A 17,150-nucleotide genomic window follows, 5' to 3' on the forward strand; every position below is an offset into this window, starting at 1 on the left:
CTAAGCTACTTTAAAAGCACAATGTAAAAAAAAATAATAATAAAAAATAACCCACAAGACTGTGCGTTCAAATAGGCAGTTTCAGTTGTTGGGAATCTGAAGAAAATGATAAAAACAAACAAAAAACAAACAAGAAAAGCAACAGCAAACAACAATTAAACAATTTTACAAATACTTTACAAAGCATAACGCCTTTTATAGGTAGTGATAAAGTAAATTGCAAGTTTCTTTTCTGCTACTCAGTAGCTTTTTATCTGGGCAATACTGCTATTATTTAAATAACTATAAGTACAGTTTAGGATAGTGAAAGCCCCTGGTTGGTATTAGCTTTGTGTATGCATTATCTTTTTAATTTTTAATTTTTTTTTACTCTAGTAATTATTATTGCAGGATCCCCGCTAGGTAGTATACATGAAGACTTCTGACTGATGTCACCCCCACTAGTAAACTCTTAAAGAAACAGCGCACAGAATGCTTGTAACATAAAATGGAGAATTACAGCCGAAATGGCTTGGCCTGTCATATGACCTATAAATTTCAACGTGTTTATGATATCAGATCTATGCACCATTTAGTTTTGGAATAAGTTTTCAGCATTCCTTTAGTTTCCGGTAAGTCAAACTCTACAACCCATGAAATATACATTTATTTTTATGTATATGCTTTAAAGACTATTGTTTACCAAACATACCGGTTAAAAAAAATAGGTAAGAGTGGGATAAAATCATTTACTGTAAACATCCCCCCCTCATTAGATCATACAGGACTTTTGTGGGGAGCCTTAAGAAGAACCTTTCTAAATTAAAAAAAAATAAAACCAAACACAAAACAAGTGAGTGCACTTTCAGTGAACAAATACTGCCCTTGTCCTATCCGTGGGGGGGGGGGGGGGGGTGTTCTTAAAATCATTTTTTCCCTGTAAATATGTTTAACACATTAATACTTGCTGTAAATTTTGCTGTTTAACTAGGTTTAATCAGTTGTCTTAGCATTTTCGAGGACACACACATACACAGAAATGATGCATTCCCCTCCCCCCCCTCCCAAAATGCAGGGGAAGTCCGATGACAATAAAAAGAGGATTACAGCTGTATGACAGGTAGTAACTGTTGTGTAACTTTCTCCATTCTATACTCTATAAAGGCAAATGACCGTCGTAAACATCCCTGCTTTATCATCTGCCATAAACCGAGACTTCAAGGAGGTGGAGGAGGAAACCTGAAAGGGAGCCCGTTTTGCTCGCTCTCATTCCTTGCTGTCTTCTTTTTCCTCCTCTTCTTTTTCCTCTTCCTCGTTCCCTTCTTCCTCGGTTTTCTCTTCGTCTCGGGCCCCGGGCAGCTTGTCCTTGTTGTTTTCTTTTTTCCATTTCATTCTCCTGTTCTGGAACCAGATCTTGACCTGCCTCTCACTCAGTCCGAGGGCGTGCGAAACCTCAATGCGGCGCTTCCGCGTTAGATAAGGGTTGAAGAGGAACTCCTTTTCCAGTTCCAAAGTCTGATAGCGGCTGTAAGTCTGCCTTCCACTGCGTCTTCCTGGAGCTACAACACAAAACAGAACAGGGTTTTGTTTTGCTTTTTCTCTCATTCTCCCTCGCTTTGTGATGTTGCTTTTAAAATCTATTTCCTATTATGAGCATTTGCGTCGCCTTACCCTCTTCTCTCAGCTGTCTAACCTCCAAACAAAGGGGAGCTCCTTTCTTTTATTAAAAACCCGAGAAGAAGCCCTACTTTTAACAGCTGCACTTATAATGGGCATTTCAGGTCTTTTCTACGATTTTAGCTTGATGATATCTGTCTTATCCTGCGGGGATACAGATTCCTTTACTCGGTTCGTGCATGTTTGTCTTGCCTTGTTCTGTATTCTGGGCTGTTGGCATGATTAAAAGCATTTTCCTTTATCAACATTTTAAGGAGGAAGAGACAAGAGACAAAGAAAGCTCGCCTCGCGGTTGTAACTTCAATCTCTAAACCATGTGATCCTTTTTTTCAATTCCAGCCTCCCAAACAAACTCTTGGGCTATCAAAACTTCAGATTACTACAGATGTTAGAATAATTTACCAATTAAATGTTGTATGGTTGCTAATATTATTATTGTTTTTTTTTAAATGTTTCTTGTAATGTTTTTTTTTACACCATGAAGTGAAAATATTCAAAACCAACTGCTTTCAAAACTTTTATGCCCGTCCATTTAACTAAGAATTGTAATTCTGATAGCCACTAGTTTAGGATCGAGTTAAGAGCATTTTTCTAATCTAAAAGTTATTTTCACTGTTAGGATAATTTGAGAAATCAGGTTTCTGAGAACTTTAATAAAGAGAGTTCTGAAGAGTGAAATTTTTTTTTGTTTGAGGAGGGTGGAAGATAAAAAAAAGGCTTTGCCTGGTACAGCACAACTTTTGAACTGTATATATATATATATATATATATATATATATATACACATATCGTTCATGAACGTCCTATCACTCAGCAATAACAATACATTGATCATTTGCTTTAAATTGCTATATTTTAACATCTCGCCCCTTTAACCAGAAAGGAAGAAACTTAAAATGACATTTAAAACTACAGTGACACTATCATCGTGCAGGAAAGAAAAAAACAACCTCGTGGGGGCTGTAATCTTGCAGCTCTCCTCAGGGCAAGCCATAAAAAATAACTTTTAGTTTATTGTAGCTTTTTAAGAAGGTTTTGCAGGAAATCACCTTGTTCCTTGTCTCTACCTCTTTATTTATCCAAAGACAGCAGGAAGATTCCCTTCTTTTTATTTTGTAAATTCTGTCCCTGCTAAAGGAAAATCTACTCCTATCTCTTCTTCCTCCTTACAGGGTACAGTAACAGAAACAAAAGGGAGGAATAGAATGCAATTCAGTTTAAGAAAGATCAACAACAAAGACAGGCAACAGAGAAACAACAGAGAATGTCCTAACCGTGAGGTCTCATCCAAGGAAACATGAGGCTGGGAGACGAATTTTGATGGCCTTGTCCCTCGCTACTGTTACTGTTGGAAGACGATTTACATTCTGGGTACTGCACCACGCTCGCCTCTTGCTGGGCACCATAGAGGGTTTGCCTCGGTAGCGCTTCATAGCCATAGAATTTAGACGCGTCCCCGTGGCACGTCAGGGTGCAGGGATTTTGCTGGTAGCTCGAACTGGAGATGCTGGAGGATCCGTGATGAAAGAACTCCTGGACATGATGGGAAGGGTGCTGGAAGCTGGGACCTGTGCTGCCCGGACCGTACATCAGCGCGTGGCTCCTGCCTACACTTTGTGGGAATCTGCAGTCGTAATATGTTGGTTCCAAGGACTCACCGCCTTTGTACTTGGAAAACAGAGGATTGACAAAGTAGGAACTCATTGCTCTCGCATGAAAAAAATGTCCCCCCACCACCTAAAAACAGCCAAAAACGTCTTTAATTCTAAGAGAAAGCAATTTCCTTAAAAGCCCTGTTTGGAGGGTTGGAAGAGTAATTCTTGGCACTCCCCTCTCTTAAGGACGTTTCATAGTGCCCGGGATATCTGGTTAAAGTCTTAGTGCTTGTTGGCTTCTCTTGTATCAGTCGGTAGGTAGAGCTCTGTCTCAGTTTCTTTTTTACTGCTCCTTCCTTTAACACCACAGGCAAATTCCTTAAAATCCCGGTGGTGAGGCTTTCACACGCGATTCGTGTCCATCAATCCTCCCCACTAAGACAGGCTGCAAAGAAATGACAAGGATTTGGGGGTGGGGGGTGGGGGAGGTTTGGATGGAGGGTGCGTGGAAAACCAGCCTTCAGAGAAAAAAATATCAAATGAATGAGGGAGGGTTATGAAAGGTGCGCATTAATATCTTTAGGTGCTGTTTTGCAAACCCAGCCTCTTCACTGATGTGGGGGGAAAATACATGCGCCGTAAGGTCAATTTAGGTAACCTCAACAGGTAATAGGGAATAAAGAAAGACAGTGTTAGTATGGGAAATTGATAATGATGTTGATTTATTTATGTGGCATTTTTGTATTTATTTATATTTTATATTAAGAGCATGCAATCAACAGCTAGTTACGTCACTTGTATCTAGCTCCCCCTTTACGTTGGCTCCTACGTATTCATTGCAAATCAGCATGCTATTTAGAAGCAAAACAGCACTTTAATGACTAAATTAAAAAGCAGAAAACGATATCAAAGCCTGAATGGGGGGAACGATATAAATTTAAGTAAACCTTTGTATGCGTGTGTATCGGTCTATCTATACTCACACATACACAGACACACACACACAGACACACACACACACACACACACACGCACACACGCACACACACACACACACACAGATACACACACGCACACACACACACAACCAAACATACTGTAAATCCCTTTAACAAGTTATCAACCCAGATAGAATGAATTGTTAAAGAGTACCACAATGGTTGGTTACTTCATTAAGACAGGTATTTATACTCTTTTTGGAAGATGGAGATATTAGACAAAATAATAGACATAATTGAATCAGTCTAAATGTGATAACAAAGCAGCTGGTGAAATTGAAAGGCGATTATAAGCAATACCCTCCCTTCAAATACTTTTATTTCCATCTGCTAATGTTACTCTGGAATAGTACACACTTTCAGAAAAGGTTTTTAGTGCTTACGCTCTACGCGCTGCGGTGCCTTGAAATGACTTTTTTTCTTCTTTTTTATGGCTGCTGTTAAACACACTATCCACTAAATATCATATAAAAAAAAACAAGCAGAAATTTCTTCTGAAAGTGCAAAAAAATAAATATCTGTAAAGCAGCAAACACCGGAAAAGCTGACTCTTAAATATTGTCAGTAAAGATGATTTCAAAAAAAGTCAGAATCGTTTTAGAATGTATTTAATAATTTTTAATAATTGTATGAGAGGTCACACGGAAAATAGCAGCAGAGTTAATATGCTTGTCTTTATTCACTTTTTTTGTTTAAAAATGAAAAGGTAAAAAGTAAGATTTTTTTTGTTTTTTGTTTTTTTGTTGGAGGTGATGTGTGCGTGGGGAGGGGAGGGGGAGAAGCCAGGGAGGAGCGGGAAGGAATGAGCCAGGAAAATTTTGAAATTGTTATTTGCCCAGTCCTGTGATACGCGCTGGGCTCAGGGTATAGAAGCAGGATTCTTATGTGAAAGTAATCTCATGCTTACCTGATTAGGAAATTACATAAATAAGGAAAGTTCCTACCAAAGCGTTTTTTAACCTTCACTGCTGATTTTGGAAAAGAGGTGTTTGTAAAAAAAAATGTCAGGATAATTGCCCTAGTTTTACAAAAACACAAAATAGTTTAAGAATCGGTGTTAATTAGTGTAGTGGAGATTAACGTACTTGGCTGGGTTAGTTATTTGGAAATTATTTTAAAATATTTTATTATGACTACTACTATTATCAGTCATTAACTAATTAATTATTTAATACCAAACGCACAAATTTTGCAGGCTGTTTGCTAAAACAATATGACAAATAAAAGAAAGTCATCCGTGGTAATTAATACGCCCTCTATGACAGCTGTATGATTGGTTAGATGAGAATATTAGCTTATCTCACTAAAAATGTCACCAACAAGTAATATTAAACAGTAATGATTATAACATAGAAACCTGTCTATTGACACACACGTAGATTATTGCAATTTCATTGCACACTGTAATACATTTCAACTTACACTTTTCTGAAACTTTTAATTACGTTTTCGGTGCAGTTAATACTGGGGAAATGCAAGCAATATGTTTAAACATCATTGTTGAAATGAAATGAAGTTATTGATAAAAAGGTACTAATCTATTTACTGTTTGTTTTTCCTGCAGAATAATTGTTCCCTTTTAAAATATAATGTATAATGTTTTAGCACCTTTCATAATATATGCGCAATCGATCGTGGACAGAAAATATGTTACTGTATACCCATACAAAGCAGCAAAAAGGCATATAATTTTCAGCGATGTCTGTTTTTATACAAAAATATATGTCCTGACATTTATGGTTTACATAAAGAAATGCAAACAATTATTTGGGTTCCTCTGGTTATTTTCTTGGAGTACTGACTTTTGTAATTGACTGTAACCTAGATTTTTAATATACCTTTTTATTTTTTCAGGATAGCAAAAACGTAAAGTTTCCTCATTGTTCCCCCAAGAATTTGGGTAGCGTTTCCCTTCTTGTTTCGCAAACATGCTGTTTATTGTAGTCTAATAAAGATAAGGCTTTATCAATCCAACTTTCACTTCAAAGCATTTTCAATTTGCTGTCTTGCACTGGAGTGAACAAGTCTTGTCTCTTTACATACGATTAATCTACTTTTGTTTATATTTTACCTTTTATATGTTTTAGTCACTTATTTTATCTGCGAAACAAAATGGCAATGGCGATCTGACCCCTTTCTCACATTACCTGCTTTTAAACTACATTATATGTTAATTTACAATTCAGAAGTGAATGATGCTGTACACATTTGTTTTGATTTGTTTCTAACAGCCTTCTAGAGGGCCTAAAGGTGTAATAGGATGCTTTGTAAATGGGCCAAACCGCTTCTAATATTGATCAATAGCGCCATCTTGCGTTGCTTATGAATCCAACAGGCTTAAAAATATCCGAGTAGATCGGAGTAAAAAAAAAAAAAAAGTATATATCTGCTCAAAAGGAAGCCTTCAATATTTGATTACCTTTATATGTATAGAATTTATCATTGCTTTTTGGGGAGGGGGGGGGAGCGCGTGATGGCAGGGATTCATTTTAAGCAATCTTAGCAATTTGCAATAACAATCTATTTCAATCATCATACCACCCACACAAACTTAGTATCTGGTGAATCCTCTATTTGAGGTACAATTCAGTGATACTGAATGTTTCAATAACTAACTGTAACATTACATGTAAAATAATTAAAATATACCATGGTAAATACAAATTTTTGCATAACATCTGGATTTCCATTTGATAATACACATGTTTAAGTTTGCAGAGTATATTCATATTTATACGCACACGCACGAGCAAGCATACGGGTGGATATCAATACAGATATAGCTGTAGCTATGTAATAGACATGTACAGATAATAATCACGGCCATGACACAACAGGGCAGTAGAATCTGATAGCTACCCTTTTTTTCAAACGTAAAAGCTTTTATCAGGTTTTTGACTCTTTTTTTTTTTTTTTAAACAAGAGGGGTCTGTTGTTTGTAGCCTGTAGACAAAACATTCCAATAATCCGGTTTCAAAGGAAAGAGAATTCACCTTATTTAAACCATAAAGTAATTAAAGCCAGACGTCTAGCCGTTCTGTGGCCCTGTATTGTTTCAGTTGCATTCAGACACACATAGCATTAAAGACAAACAGGGTTATAAAGTCGCAGATTTTTGCTGCGGAAGTGTACCTACGGACAGCTTTCAAAGCTGCTGTATCCTGGTCTTTTTATGTATACCTGGTTTTCGTTTTGGGGGGGGGGGGGGGGTCGGGGTAGAGGATGGAGGAGGTTAGAAAAGGCAGCAGAAAAAGATAGACACCAGATCAGTAAGGAAATGCTAAATTTAGTTTTCTTGACAGACTGAATATTAAGTAACAAAAAAATTTAAATTCATTTGATCTCTCTTTCTGTACTTTTGCTTATTTAATTCTGACCTGAAGAAGAGAGTATTATCTCTGGAAAGCTAGTCAAGAGATGTATTTAGTTCAATAAAAAAGGTATCACCTTGTATATATTTAATTTCTATTTGTTCACCTTTATTTCTGTATTTTCAATTTGAAATTTATGATGTGAAAAGTGTTTTTTGCTGGCATGTTTGTGTGTGTGTGTGTGTGTGTGTGTGTGTGTGTGTGTGAGAGAGAGAGAGAGAGAGAGAGAGAGAGATACATGGATAAGCTAGCAGCAGAAAGAGGGGAAGGCAGGAGAAAAGCACTCTGTTTAGCTCATGTGAAGATTTTCCTGTAATTATAAACAAATGTACACACACATAATACACACGACATATCACACATACATAACCAATTTTACAATATAACAATTCAGGAATTATTATTTTAAACAGTTTTACAACTGTTGTATATAATTGTATTGTATGAATATGCCATTCTGTAGTCAAGTCTTTGAATTTGCAATTTCTCCTTGGAACTTTCGAATTCTCCGATTACACTAAGCTCTCATTTGGTTCTGAATGTTCACGGATGAAAAGGGTTTAGTTGAATAGGTATTCCTTAAACCGTCAAATTCCAGTAATGTTAATGAGGACTTCATAGACATAAATTCTGTCTTAGAAGAAGACATTTAATTATTGGATTTTTGTTTGATAAATTCTAAAATAGGTGGGTATACATATGAGTGATTATTTATTTGCACAGATATGTATACATGATCACTGTCTCTATTTTTTGTCAAGTTATAAAATAGTTTTAAAGACATCCTTAGCAGCTTAGAAGAAGGATTTCAGCATTGTCTTAAAAATGTTTAGAACATTTTTCAAAAGATTATATTAAGCTTTAAAGTCTCATGTCTTGAAATCGCAAATACAAATCAAAGATTTTGAAGAGACCAATCTATTAAAAGAAATATTAAAGGATAAAATTCAAAGTGTAATCATTTCCATTTTGAATTTTCTAGTGATTTGGGGTAAGGCTCCTGCCTATGTGCAGCTTGCAACTGTGAATCTGTTTATCATTATAAACATCACATCGCAGTTATCCACATTTCATTAAATAAACGACCCAAACACTGATTTTTATGATTAGGAAACCCCTGTAATTTCTAACGTTTTTCTTCCTGCAGTTCACCATCGCTGGAAATTCTTTATACGCCTCCACTCGTCTGCAAAGAAAGCTGCAGATAATATTTAAATCATATTAAACTGGCAGTGACCTGCTAAATCATTTCTAGACTTTAAACCAGACAAACCTTCTTGTTTAATCCAAGTACAACCAACCAACTACCAACCAAATAAAATGCTATTTTAAACATATCTTTCTTATGAGCAGTTCAGGTCTCTTTGACAATATCTACAAGTGTTTGTCCTTCTTATTTGGCAATTGATTTATTTCACTTGGGGGAGGGGGCGATAACTTCCAATTAAAAGCACCATTTAAAAGAGAATCAGCAAGCTCCGTCGCATCAAGTACAATTCTGTGGTCTCTACTCTTACAAAATAGTCCTTGCTGCACGCTAGATACATTAAGATTGCCGAAAGACCAACATCACACACCTATGAAATCTTACCATTTGCTATGATTGGTTGGGGGTCAAAGATATTTAAAATATCTTTCTTAAATTAAACATATTACATCACATGCAGCATGCTCTCTCTCTCTCTCTCTCTCTCTCTCTCTCTCTCTCTCTCACACACACACACACACACACACACACACACACAGACGCTAAGATGACTATATTACGCAATAAAAATGGCTCCGATATAGCAAGAAATTCTCTATTTAAAAAAGCCTCCTTCCTCTTTGTTATTTCCAGTTACGTCTTATTTTTAAGAAGATATGTAATATTTCCAAATCCCGTCAAGGTTTTCCTCTGCCGTTGGTTGCTGTGCTCCTACTGAAAATCGTATTTGAATAAAGACACCTAGATGAAAGTTTTAGTGACAGTATCTATATTTACACACAGCTGATCTACGAGCAAACGTAATAACAAGGATACAGAATGGGGTTTTTTTTGTAACAAGAATAGATTACACTAATAAGACACCAAAAAAGTCCAGGACTGTGACAGAAACATTAGGAACTATATTGCTGCCCCCCCTCCCCTTTTTTTGTACAAAATATGCACTCACAAACTCTTGAAATAAAAATAAAACACTGGAGAAGTATAACTTACAAAATAAAAATACTAAAATAATAATTATTATTATAATAATTCAAGTAGGCTCTGGTTGTCTGTAAAAGGGGTAAAACAACAAAAGTGTTTATTTAGTTGCATTTTAAAAAGCCCGTGTTCCAAAAATGCTGCCGTGTTTATCTAATCTAAACACCAATTTGCACGTTCTGAGTCAAAATGTTTTTTTTTTCCAAGCCGGAGTAGACTTTTTACTTTTCCATTGTGTTTTATTGTTTTAGTTAATATTGACTTGCTTTCTGCAAACTTTATTGTTGTTCTTTATCGGTTTTTTCTTTATTCATTTTCTTCATTTTCATTCTTCTGTTCTGAAACCAGATTTTAACCTGTCGCTCAGTGAGGTTAAGGACCCGGGCCACCTCATACCGCCGGTCTCTAGTCAGATACATATTGAATAAAAATTCTTTTTCCAGTTCCAAGGTTTGGTATTTTGTATAAGGACATCTTTTCTTCCTGGTTGAACGTGCATGAATCCAGTTTGCCACGGGATTGCCTAAGGAAAAACAATATAGTGGGGAAAATACATTTTAAAGATCAATGTTAATTATGTACTTACTTAAAATACAATTTACAATATACTTGCTCAATTAAATGGAATAATTCAATTTACTGTAACATGCTAGAAAATATTTTGGAGACGTGGTATTAGTTTTTAAGAACTCTGTATTTTTCTATAGCTCTTTCCCCCTCCCATCTATTATTTTTGTTTCTTGCTCTTTCACAAAAGGTTACAGCAAATAAACCTCAAGTGTTGGGTTTAGAATATTATAATCCACGTGACCATCAAACGTAACCCAAGAACATAGTCATAAAAAGCCAAAAATTCCACCGACTCCCAGGCCCGTAAAAAAACGCTTTACAACCTCTGCCTTTTTAGCAGGCTGAAGGACCCCCTGAATGTGGGTGGGATTTTTTTTCTTGTTTTTGTTTTTAACTATTTAGAATGATTAAAAATCTATTTTTGTTCATTCCCATCAAACCCAGCAAAATATATAAAAGACAATCTTTTCTTGGATCCCAATAATGTTTATCTTTGTGGGCAACGCTAAATTACACAGTCGACCTTCTTTTAGCTAATTGCTTGGATCAAGCTTCAGCTTTCTAAGCATTTAGGAAGAGCCAGGACAAATAAGATTATTTATGTACTAGGTGGGTCTCACATGTTTTACATTTATATATGTCAAAAGTGATTTTTTATTCATGCAAGGTAGAAATGCAACCTCTGTAGCTATAGATGACTTACAAAATAAAGCTTGATAAAAACAGGCCCCAGGACTAAATTCTCACATATTCTTTACCTCACATTTTATTATCTATCTATCTATCTATCTATCTATCTATCTATCTATCTATCTATCTATCTATCTATCTACCGGGATATATACAGAGGGGGAGAGAGAGATAGAGAGAGATATATATATCTGTATTTATGTGTTTTACATTTAGAAAAATTATTGAACTAGTTAGCGCAAGTTTTCATCCATTCAACCTTTTTTCTGTGTATAAGTGTCCAATATGTACTTTTCTGTTTATCCATATACATTAGTACAGACTGATAATTGATAGCTGGATAGGATGGAGCAACATATACACAAATAACATATAAATGTGTGTGTGTGTATCTATCTGTCTATCTATCTTCCTATCTGTATGAATGACAGTGCTACATCTAGCTATTTATTGCTATATAAATTGTCTATGACTATCTCTCTCTATAATTTCCAATTCATTTAATCAGAGCTTCTTTTTAAATCCATACATATGCCCTGTTTACATAATGTAAGACTCCATCTTGTATATGAAGACTATTAGTCTTTTTTCCTTTTTTTTTTTTTAAGTTGACCCCTCAAGGGTCTCTTCCTACCTCCCTCTCTCAGTTTTGAAATTCTGTTGCCTAATTCTTTGGCTGGATGTTAGAATGAAAGTATTGCTTTAAGGGGAACGCTCATGGTTGCTGCTAGCTGGTGCTTTCCCTCCCTCCATGTCTCCAGTTGTGCATGCTGGAATCTAGCACAACACTTCTAATCAAAAAGTCTCATGATTTGTCTTTGAATTATATTAAGACGATGTCTGCTCTCCCAGTGCTATATATATTTATATTTGAATGAAAAGCAATTCATTTTTCGTTCACCCTCTTTTCAAAATCACTTTCTTGCATATTCCACCTTCCCTCACCATATATTAGGCTATAACTCCCTAGCATTCTTGGAAAGTATTAACCTGCTGAGACCTCAAGAGCTTTTGCTGTTTGTTACGCAGCTAGATCATGAATTTGTTTTTCATCTGGAAAAGCTTCTGATCTCCCTCCCTAGCCATCTCAAGATATCCTTGCTGCTTCTTCTTGTTGTTATTTTACACTCTTAAGCTTTTATTTTCTTCCTTAAAAAAAAAAAAATCGCCTCCTGTCTTCCTGTAGAGAGTAGAGTTTTAGGGTAGGGCCGCAAAGAATTCTAAACAGCCGTGGTAATTTCATTTTATGGAGTACTGTAGCCAAGGCTATAATTCCTCCCCTGGTTGTAAACAGGAATGACTCCCCCAACCCCCCCCACCCTGCACACAGCAACTTACTGGGGTCCATTTCGCTCTTCTCTTCTTTGTGTTTGCTGGAAACGATGGCTTCAGAGTCCGGGGAGGGGATGGCGTGTGGTGTCCTGTCTCTGAGATCACCGGGAGAGCCGTATATGTAGTCCGTGAATAGCTGCGCCCATCGCTGGGGCCGCACTCTTGCCCTTCTGCCCGGGAAAGCTTCAGGTTTGAGCCCGTAGTGTCTGCTGCTGGCTGCAAAGCCCGGGAAAGAAACGGCTCCTGAGAGAGGCTCCAACCAAGTACGCATATACCTTGCGTCTGTTCCTATGTGGGGCTGGTGGTGGGTGTATGGATGGTAGACCACTGAAGACTGAGAGTGCACTGGAGCCCAGGAGTTGGTGAAAACAGTCGGTTTGGGGGCAAAACTGCAAGATGGAAAATCCCCACAGTCCGGGACTAGCCCTGATGGTCTAGCAGCTGCAGGGTGAGCCCCAGTACTTGGAAACCTAGAAGCCAAGATCTCTTCATTTTCATGACTGATCAAAGAATCCACATAATAGTTGCTTATGGGACCCGAAGCCGACATTGTTTCCCCTCTTTTACATTCATAAGATTATTGTATGAACTGTATGTGTACTTTTTATCTGCTCATAGAACAATCAGGGCAGGTAATTATTTTTTCAGCCTTTCCCTGTTTGTCATTGGCTCCTGCTTCCCCACGTGATTGTATTTACCCAAAAAATACAGTCTGGATCAATGCGCAGGTCTTCTTTTTTTCGATCTCCCTTCCTACACCTCCCCCCTTTCCAAATAGCGTTGGAAGACCTGGTTTTCATAAAACTGTTGAAATAATACGGAAATTACGGTTATTAGACCTGCAATTCATTAAGCATGATAATCATGCCTTTTCCCGGTTTGGTGAGAGTAGGAAAAAATAAGGGAGAAGCAGAGAGGAGAGAGAGAGAGGGAGAGAACTGTGGCAGTGAGTGAGTCTAAGGTACGTCTAGGTAATAACTGGGGACTATTTCCTGACGTAATTTATCTATGTCTGTTCTTTTTGCTCTGCAGCCTTTAAGTCTAGAATGGATACGTTCTATTGAAAAATCAGTAAAAATAATAATAAATGAGTCCCAGTATACAATGTTTCATTTAACCTTTAACTCTCATTCATCATGACAAGATTTGGTAATTGTTAGTTGTCTACTGACTTTAAAATGTTTATTTTGGGGTAGAGAATCTGATGCTGCAATTAAATATAAAGAATCTGTGCATGTAGCGCTGTGTGTGTGTGTGTGTGTGTGTGTGTGTGTGTGAGTGACTATAGCTTTATCTGTATCTATCTATCTATCTCTATATACATATCTATATTTGTATTTATCCATACCTACTCCTAAACTCATACTGGGTGTGTTTACAGAATGTGCACACATGTGAAGTATTATATATTTGGCTTCTAATAAGTACCTTATGGAGGGGGGAAACTAAACTTGTAAACCTCGGTTATAAAGGGTCCTCTCAGAACTGAAACAAGTGACAGCAGCCTGCTGCCTACAATCATAGTCTCCATTCGGCTACTGCTCAAAGATGCTTTTTTTTTTTTTTTTTATGCCCCTTCAATAAAATTTTTACGAGGACCATTTGATTGTTCATAAATGTGTCGTTCATTAAACAAAACTAGGGGCTTGGTTTCCGACTGTTCAGGCTGAGATTGCAGTGGGGAAACAAAACTTGCCTTTTTCTTTGAAAACAATGCAGTTGGGATCTTCTTGAATGGGGTTAGGTGTACTCGTGGGGAGGGAAATGAAGTATTGTGCAGCTATTGTAGGATTTTCAGTGGGCAACTTGTAGCGATTAAATTTATCTGGAATAAGACTGAGGAACAGATAAGTTATATACTGAAAAAAAACAACTAAGAAATGTGGCGTAACTGAGACTCGATTTGAACTGCAAGCCTGGGGTGGGGGGCGAACCTTCAAATGCTCTTAATTTTCTTTTTTTCATCGGCTGAGGTGATCAGGGGCACAAGCAAAAAATTGTTTGCATATATGTCAGTAATATGTGGTAATAGGTTTAAAATATGTATAAAAAATCCAATTGAAAACGCTACTGTTTTCTTGGGACAAAAATGAGAGTTGAGTGGTTAAATTAGCCTCGGAATCAGTATACGCAAACGATATTGTAATCTACAGTCTTGGACTGGGAATGCAAAAAAAAAAAAAAATTATGCATGTAAGTGGAAGAAGATGAGATGTTTAAAATACATTTCATTTAGTGTGAAACTATTCTAAAGATAAAAGATTAAGCTTGCACGGAGCCTCTACATTAGTAGTAAAATCACATTTAAGCTTCCAACTTAACTCACAAGTACTTAAAAATATGACTGCACCAACTATTTTAGGAGCTGGGAAAACAGCGCTTCTGTTTTTACTGCTTGCAGTATCTGCCGAAATGAGGAGCAGTTTCTAGAAAAGTATGTCCAAGAAATAGTACAGCAAATTTCCGTTTACCCACCAATTTATAGTCGGTTTCAGTCTGCGAGCTCTGCCAGCATTAAAAGGTAAATATGTTTACATGCAAAATGCAAGGGATGTCCCTGAGGCCTATACAGAACTGAGTTTATCTGTCAGTAACACGCCACCAGTGAGGCTTATTTTATATTTATATACACTGTTACGACTCAGGGTTGACTATATAACAAACTGAAATAAAATAATGGTTGTCCATGAACAAGAGGTAAAAAGTTAGGTATTTGCTGTATATTGCAGGGCTGCTATTTGGGTTCCGAACTGGGCACAGTGACCTCCGCCCAGATGATCAGGAATAATAAATAAAGTACACGATTTTAAGAGATCTACTTTAGCAACCACAACAACCAGTAACCATCCCCCCAATCCCCACGTAAACACGAATCACCAGTCTAATCCTAAAAAGTTAGCCAAAACGTATAAATTGTGTTTGCACTAATGATTTTTAAGTTCTTCGGGGAAAAAATCAGCTTGAGTCGTTAAAAAAACAAAGTTTTCCTAATAGATGTAATAGTGTACCCAAGAGGATGGTCCAGCCTACTTGACAAAACTTATTCTTCACTCAACATTACACTTCCTAAATCCTTAAATATCATATACCATGATCACAATTTTAATTTAATAATATAATTACCAAGGAATCTCTATTTTAATCAATCCTCAAGCTATCAAATACTATAATGTTAAAGTTAAATTAAATGATAATTGATATTTAGAGGAATACTTTTAAGAAAATAATCTTCAATAGTACTGTATCATTCTCGACAAATTATTTCATGTTGCAGTCTGTAAACAGGTTTCAAGCAGTCTGTAAACAGGTTTCAAACGCTTATTATCTGGTTTAGACTCTACTTTCTCTCCTTATTCTGCTTCGAGTTGATTCAGTCTGTTGTCAGAGTAGAACCTTTTCTGCCTTAAAATGTTAATGACATATCCTTTCCTGTTTATATATATACATTATATTTCCCTCTTTCTTAAAATACAAATTTCACATGCACTAGACATACCGTTTCTACAACTAAGATGTCTTGTGTGATTGTTTTCCTATCAGAAAACATTTTCTTGATTCTTCTTAAAAAAAAAATAAAAAATTCCAGTCTCTAATTTCCCTGTAGATCACAGTACTGAATGATTTTTACTATTTATTTTTTGTACAGGCAGAATAAAAATGATATATACATATTTTCAAATATATATAATATTGTATGATATTATATGTAATATAATTGCATTATTTAACATCTGTACCACTAGAATGAAAAATAAGGATGGTTTATATAACAGATCGTATTCTCTTTCAATTATATATTACCATTTATCCTGGGTTCTGTAATTGTTAATTTAGAGCAATTTAGTAGCATCCAATTGTCCATCCAACTTTGTTAGCCTTTTGCTAGTTTTATTTATTAGAAGGTCCGATTATAAATAAGCTCAGATACAGACCATCAGTGGTCCACAGAAAATAAATAAATAAATAAAATACAATAAAATGCACACTGAGGAATGACAGCCAACGCCATTGTCTGAGGCCTTGAGAAAATAAAAAGCACTCCATTCAAACTCAGAATACCCAGGGCAGCCTGGGTGCATTTGCAACGTGAAACTATAGGGCAAAGACAAACACTGTCCCGCAATATCTTATTTAATAATAATAATAATAATAATAATAATAAAATCACATCATCCTGTTCTATAGCTTTCCCATGATCGAAAACCAGTAATTTAACCCATCATGTGCCAGGGGGCCACACATCAGCCTTGACAGGCAGACAAACAGCTTCTCCAAAATCACATTCTCCCAGCTAAAAGAGATCCCTCAGCTTGGTTCAATTAACACCGTCAAGTTCGGATTTAAAAAAAAATATTTTTTCTTTTTTTGCTGTTCTTATGTTGTTTTCTACCTACGATTTATTATCAGCGTTCATTTTTTTCCCGCCCTGCTTGTAGCATTTTTGCTTGACGCAGCAAAACCAAGCTAATAAAAAAAAGGAACCCTGAAAAAAGTGCAGATATAATTTAGCCTTTTTTTTTTCAATTTTTGCTTTTGCTCACCTTTTCTTCAAAATGCCTTCGTTTACATTTCTATTTAATTCTCTGTCTTTCACTCTTTCCCGCTTGAGAGAAAGTCATGCTCAAATTGCAAAAATGAATGAATTCAAATGATTGTATCTATATGGATGTACGTGACCTATGACACCCAAAGAGCAGACATCTCAGAATGATCCTGTATAAAGCTACAGGATATGTAAAGGGGTTGAAAA

The 17,150-nt window shown here is 36.3% G+C and overlaps 2 protein-coding genes across 2 annotated transcripts; both read right to left on the minus strand.

Moving 5' to 3' along the window:
• Positions 1-1,219: 1,219 nt before the first annotated feature.
• On the minus strand, positions 1,220-3,386 carry HOXC8 (homeobox C8). The gene is made up of 2 exons (XM_029595189.1): positions 2,931-3,386; positions 1,220-1,538 (listed from the first exon to the last, which is right to left on the minus strand). The coding sequence occupies exons 1-2, from the start codon at positions 3,358-3,360 to the stop codon at positions 1,246-1,248; spliced, it is 723 nt and encodes a 240-aa protein (XP_029451049.1). The 5' UTR covers positions 3,361-3,386; the 3' UTR covers positions 1,220-1,245.
• A 6,189-nt stretch (positions 3,387-9,575) lies between these two features.
• Positions 9,576-14,538, minus strand: HOXC9 (homeobox C9). Its single transcript, XM_029595188.1, has 2 exons — positions 12,407-14,538; positions 9,576-10,331 (listed from the first exon to the last, which is right to left on the minus strand). The coding sequence occupies exons 1-2, from the start codon at positions 12,948-12,950 to the stop codon at positions 10,087-10,089; spliced, it is 789 nt and encodes a 262-aa protein (XP_029451048.1). The 5' UTR covers positions 12,951-14,538; the 3' UTR covers positions 9,576-10,086.
• Between the last annotated feature and the right edge of the window lie 2,612 nt (positions 14,539-17,150).

Source organism: Rhinatrema bivittatum, chromosome 3, assembly GCF_901001135.1.
Source record: "Rhinatrema bivittatum chromosome 3, aRhiBiv1.1, whole genome shotgun sequence".
NCBI lineage: Eukaryota > Metazoa > Chordata > Amphibia > Gymnophiona > Rhinatrematidae > Rhinatrema > Rhinatrema bivittatum.

Bases quoted from the DNA above. Each gene is read 5' to 3' on its own strand.
- HOXC8 (XM_029595189.1), bottom strand. From the start codon at position 3,360: ATGAGTTCCTACTTTGTCAATCCTCTGTTTTCCAAGTACAAAGGCGGT. The intron at 1,539-2,930 runs GTTAGGACATTC...TTTGTGTTGTAG, and splicing joins TCCTTGGATGAGACCTCACG to CTCCAGGAAGACGCAGTGGA.
- HOXC9 (XM_029595188.1), bottom strand. From the start codon at position 12,950: ATGTCGGCTTCGGGTCCCATAAGCAACTATTATGTGGATTCTTTGATC. The intron at 10,332-12,406 runs GTAAGTTGCTGT...GTTTTTCCTTAG, and splicing joins GAAGAGCGAAATGGACCCCA to GCAATCCCGTGGCAAACTGG.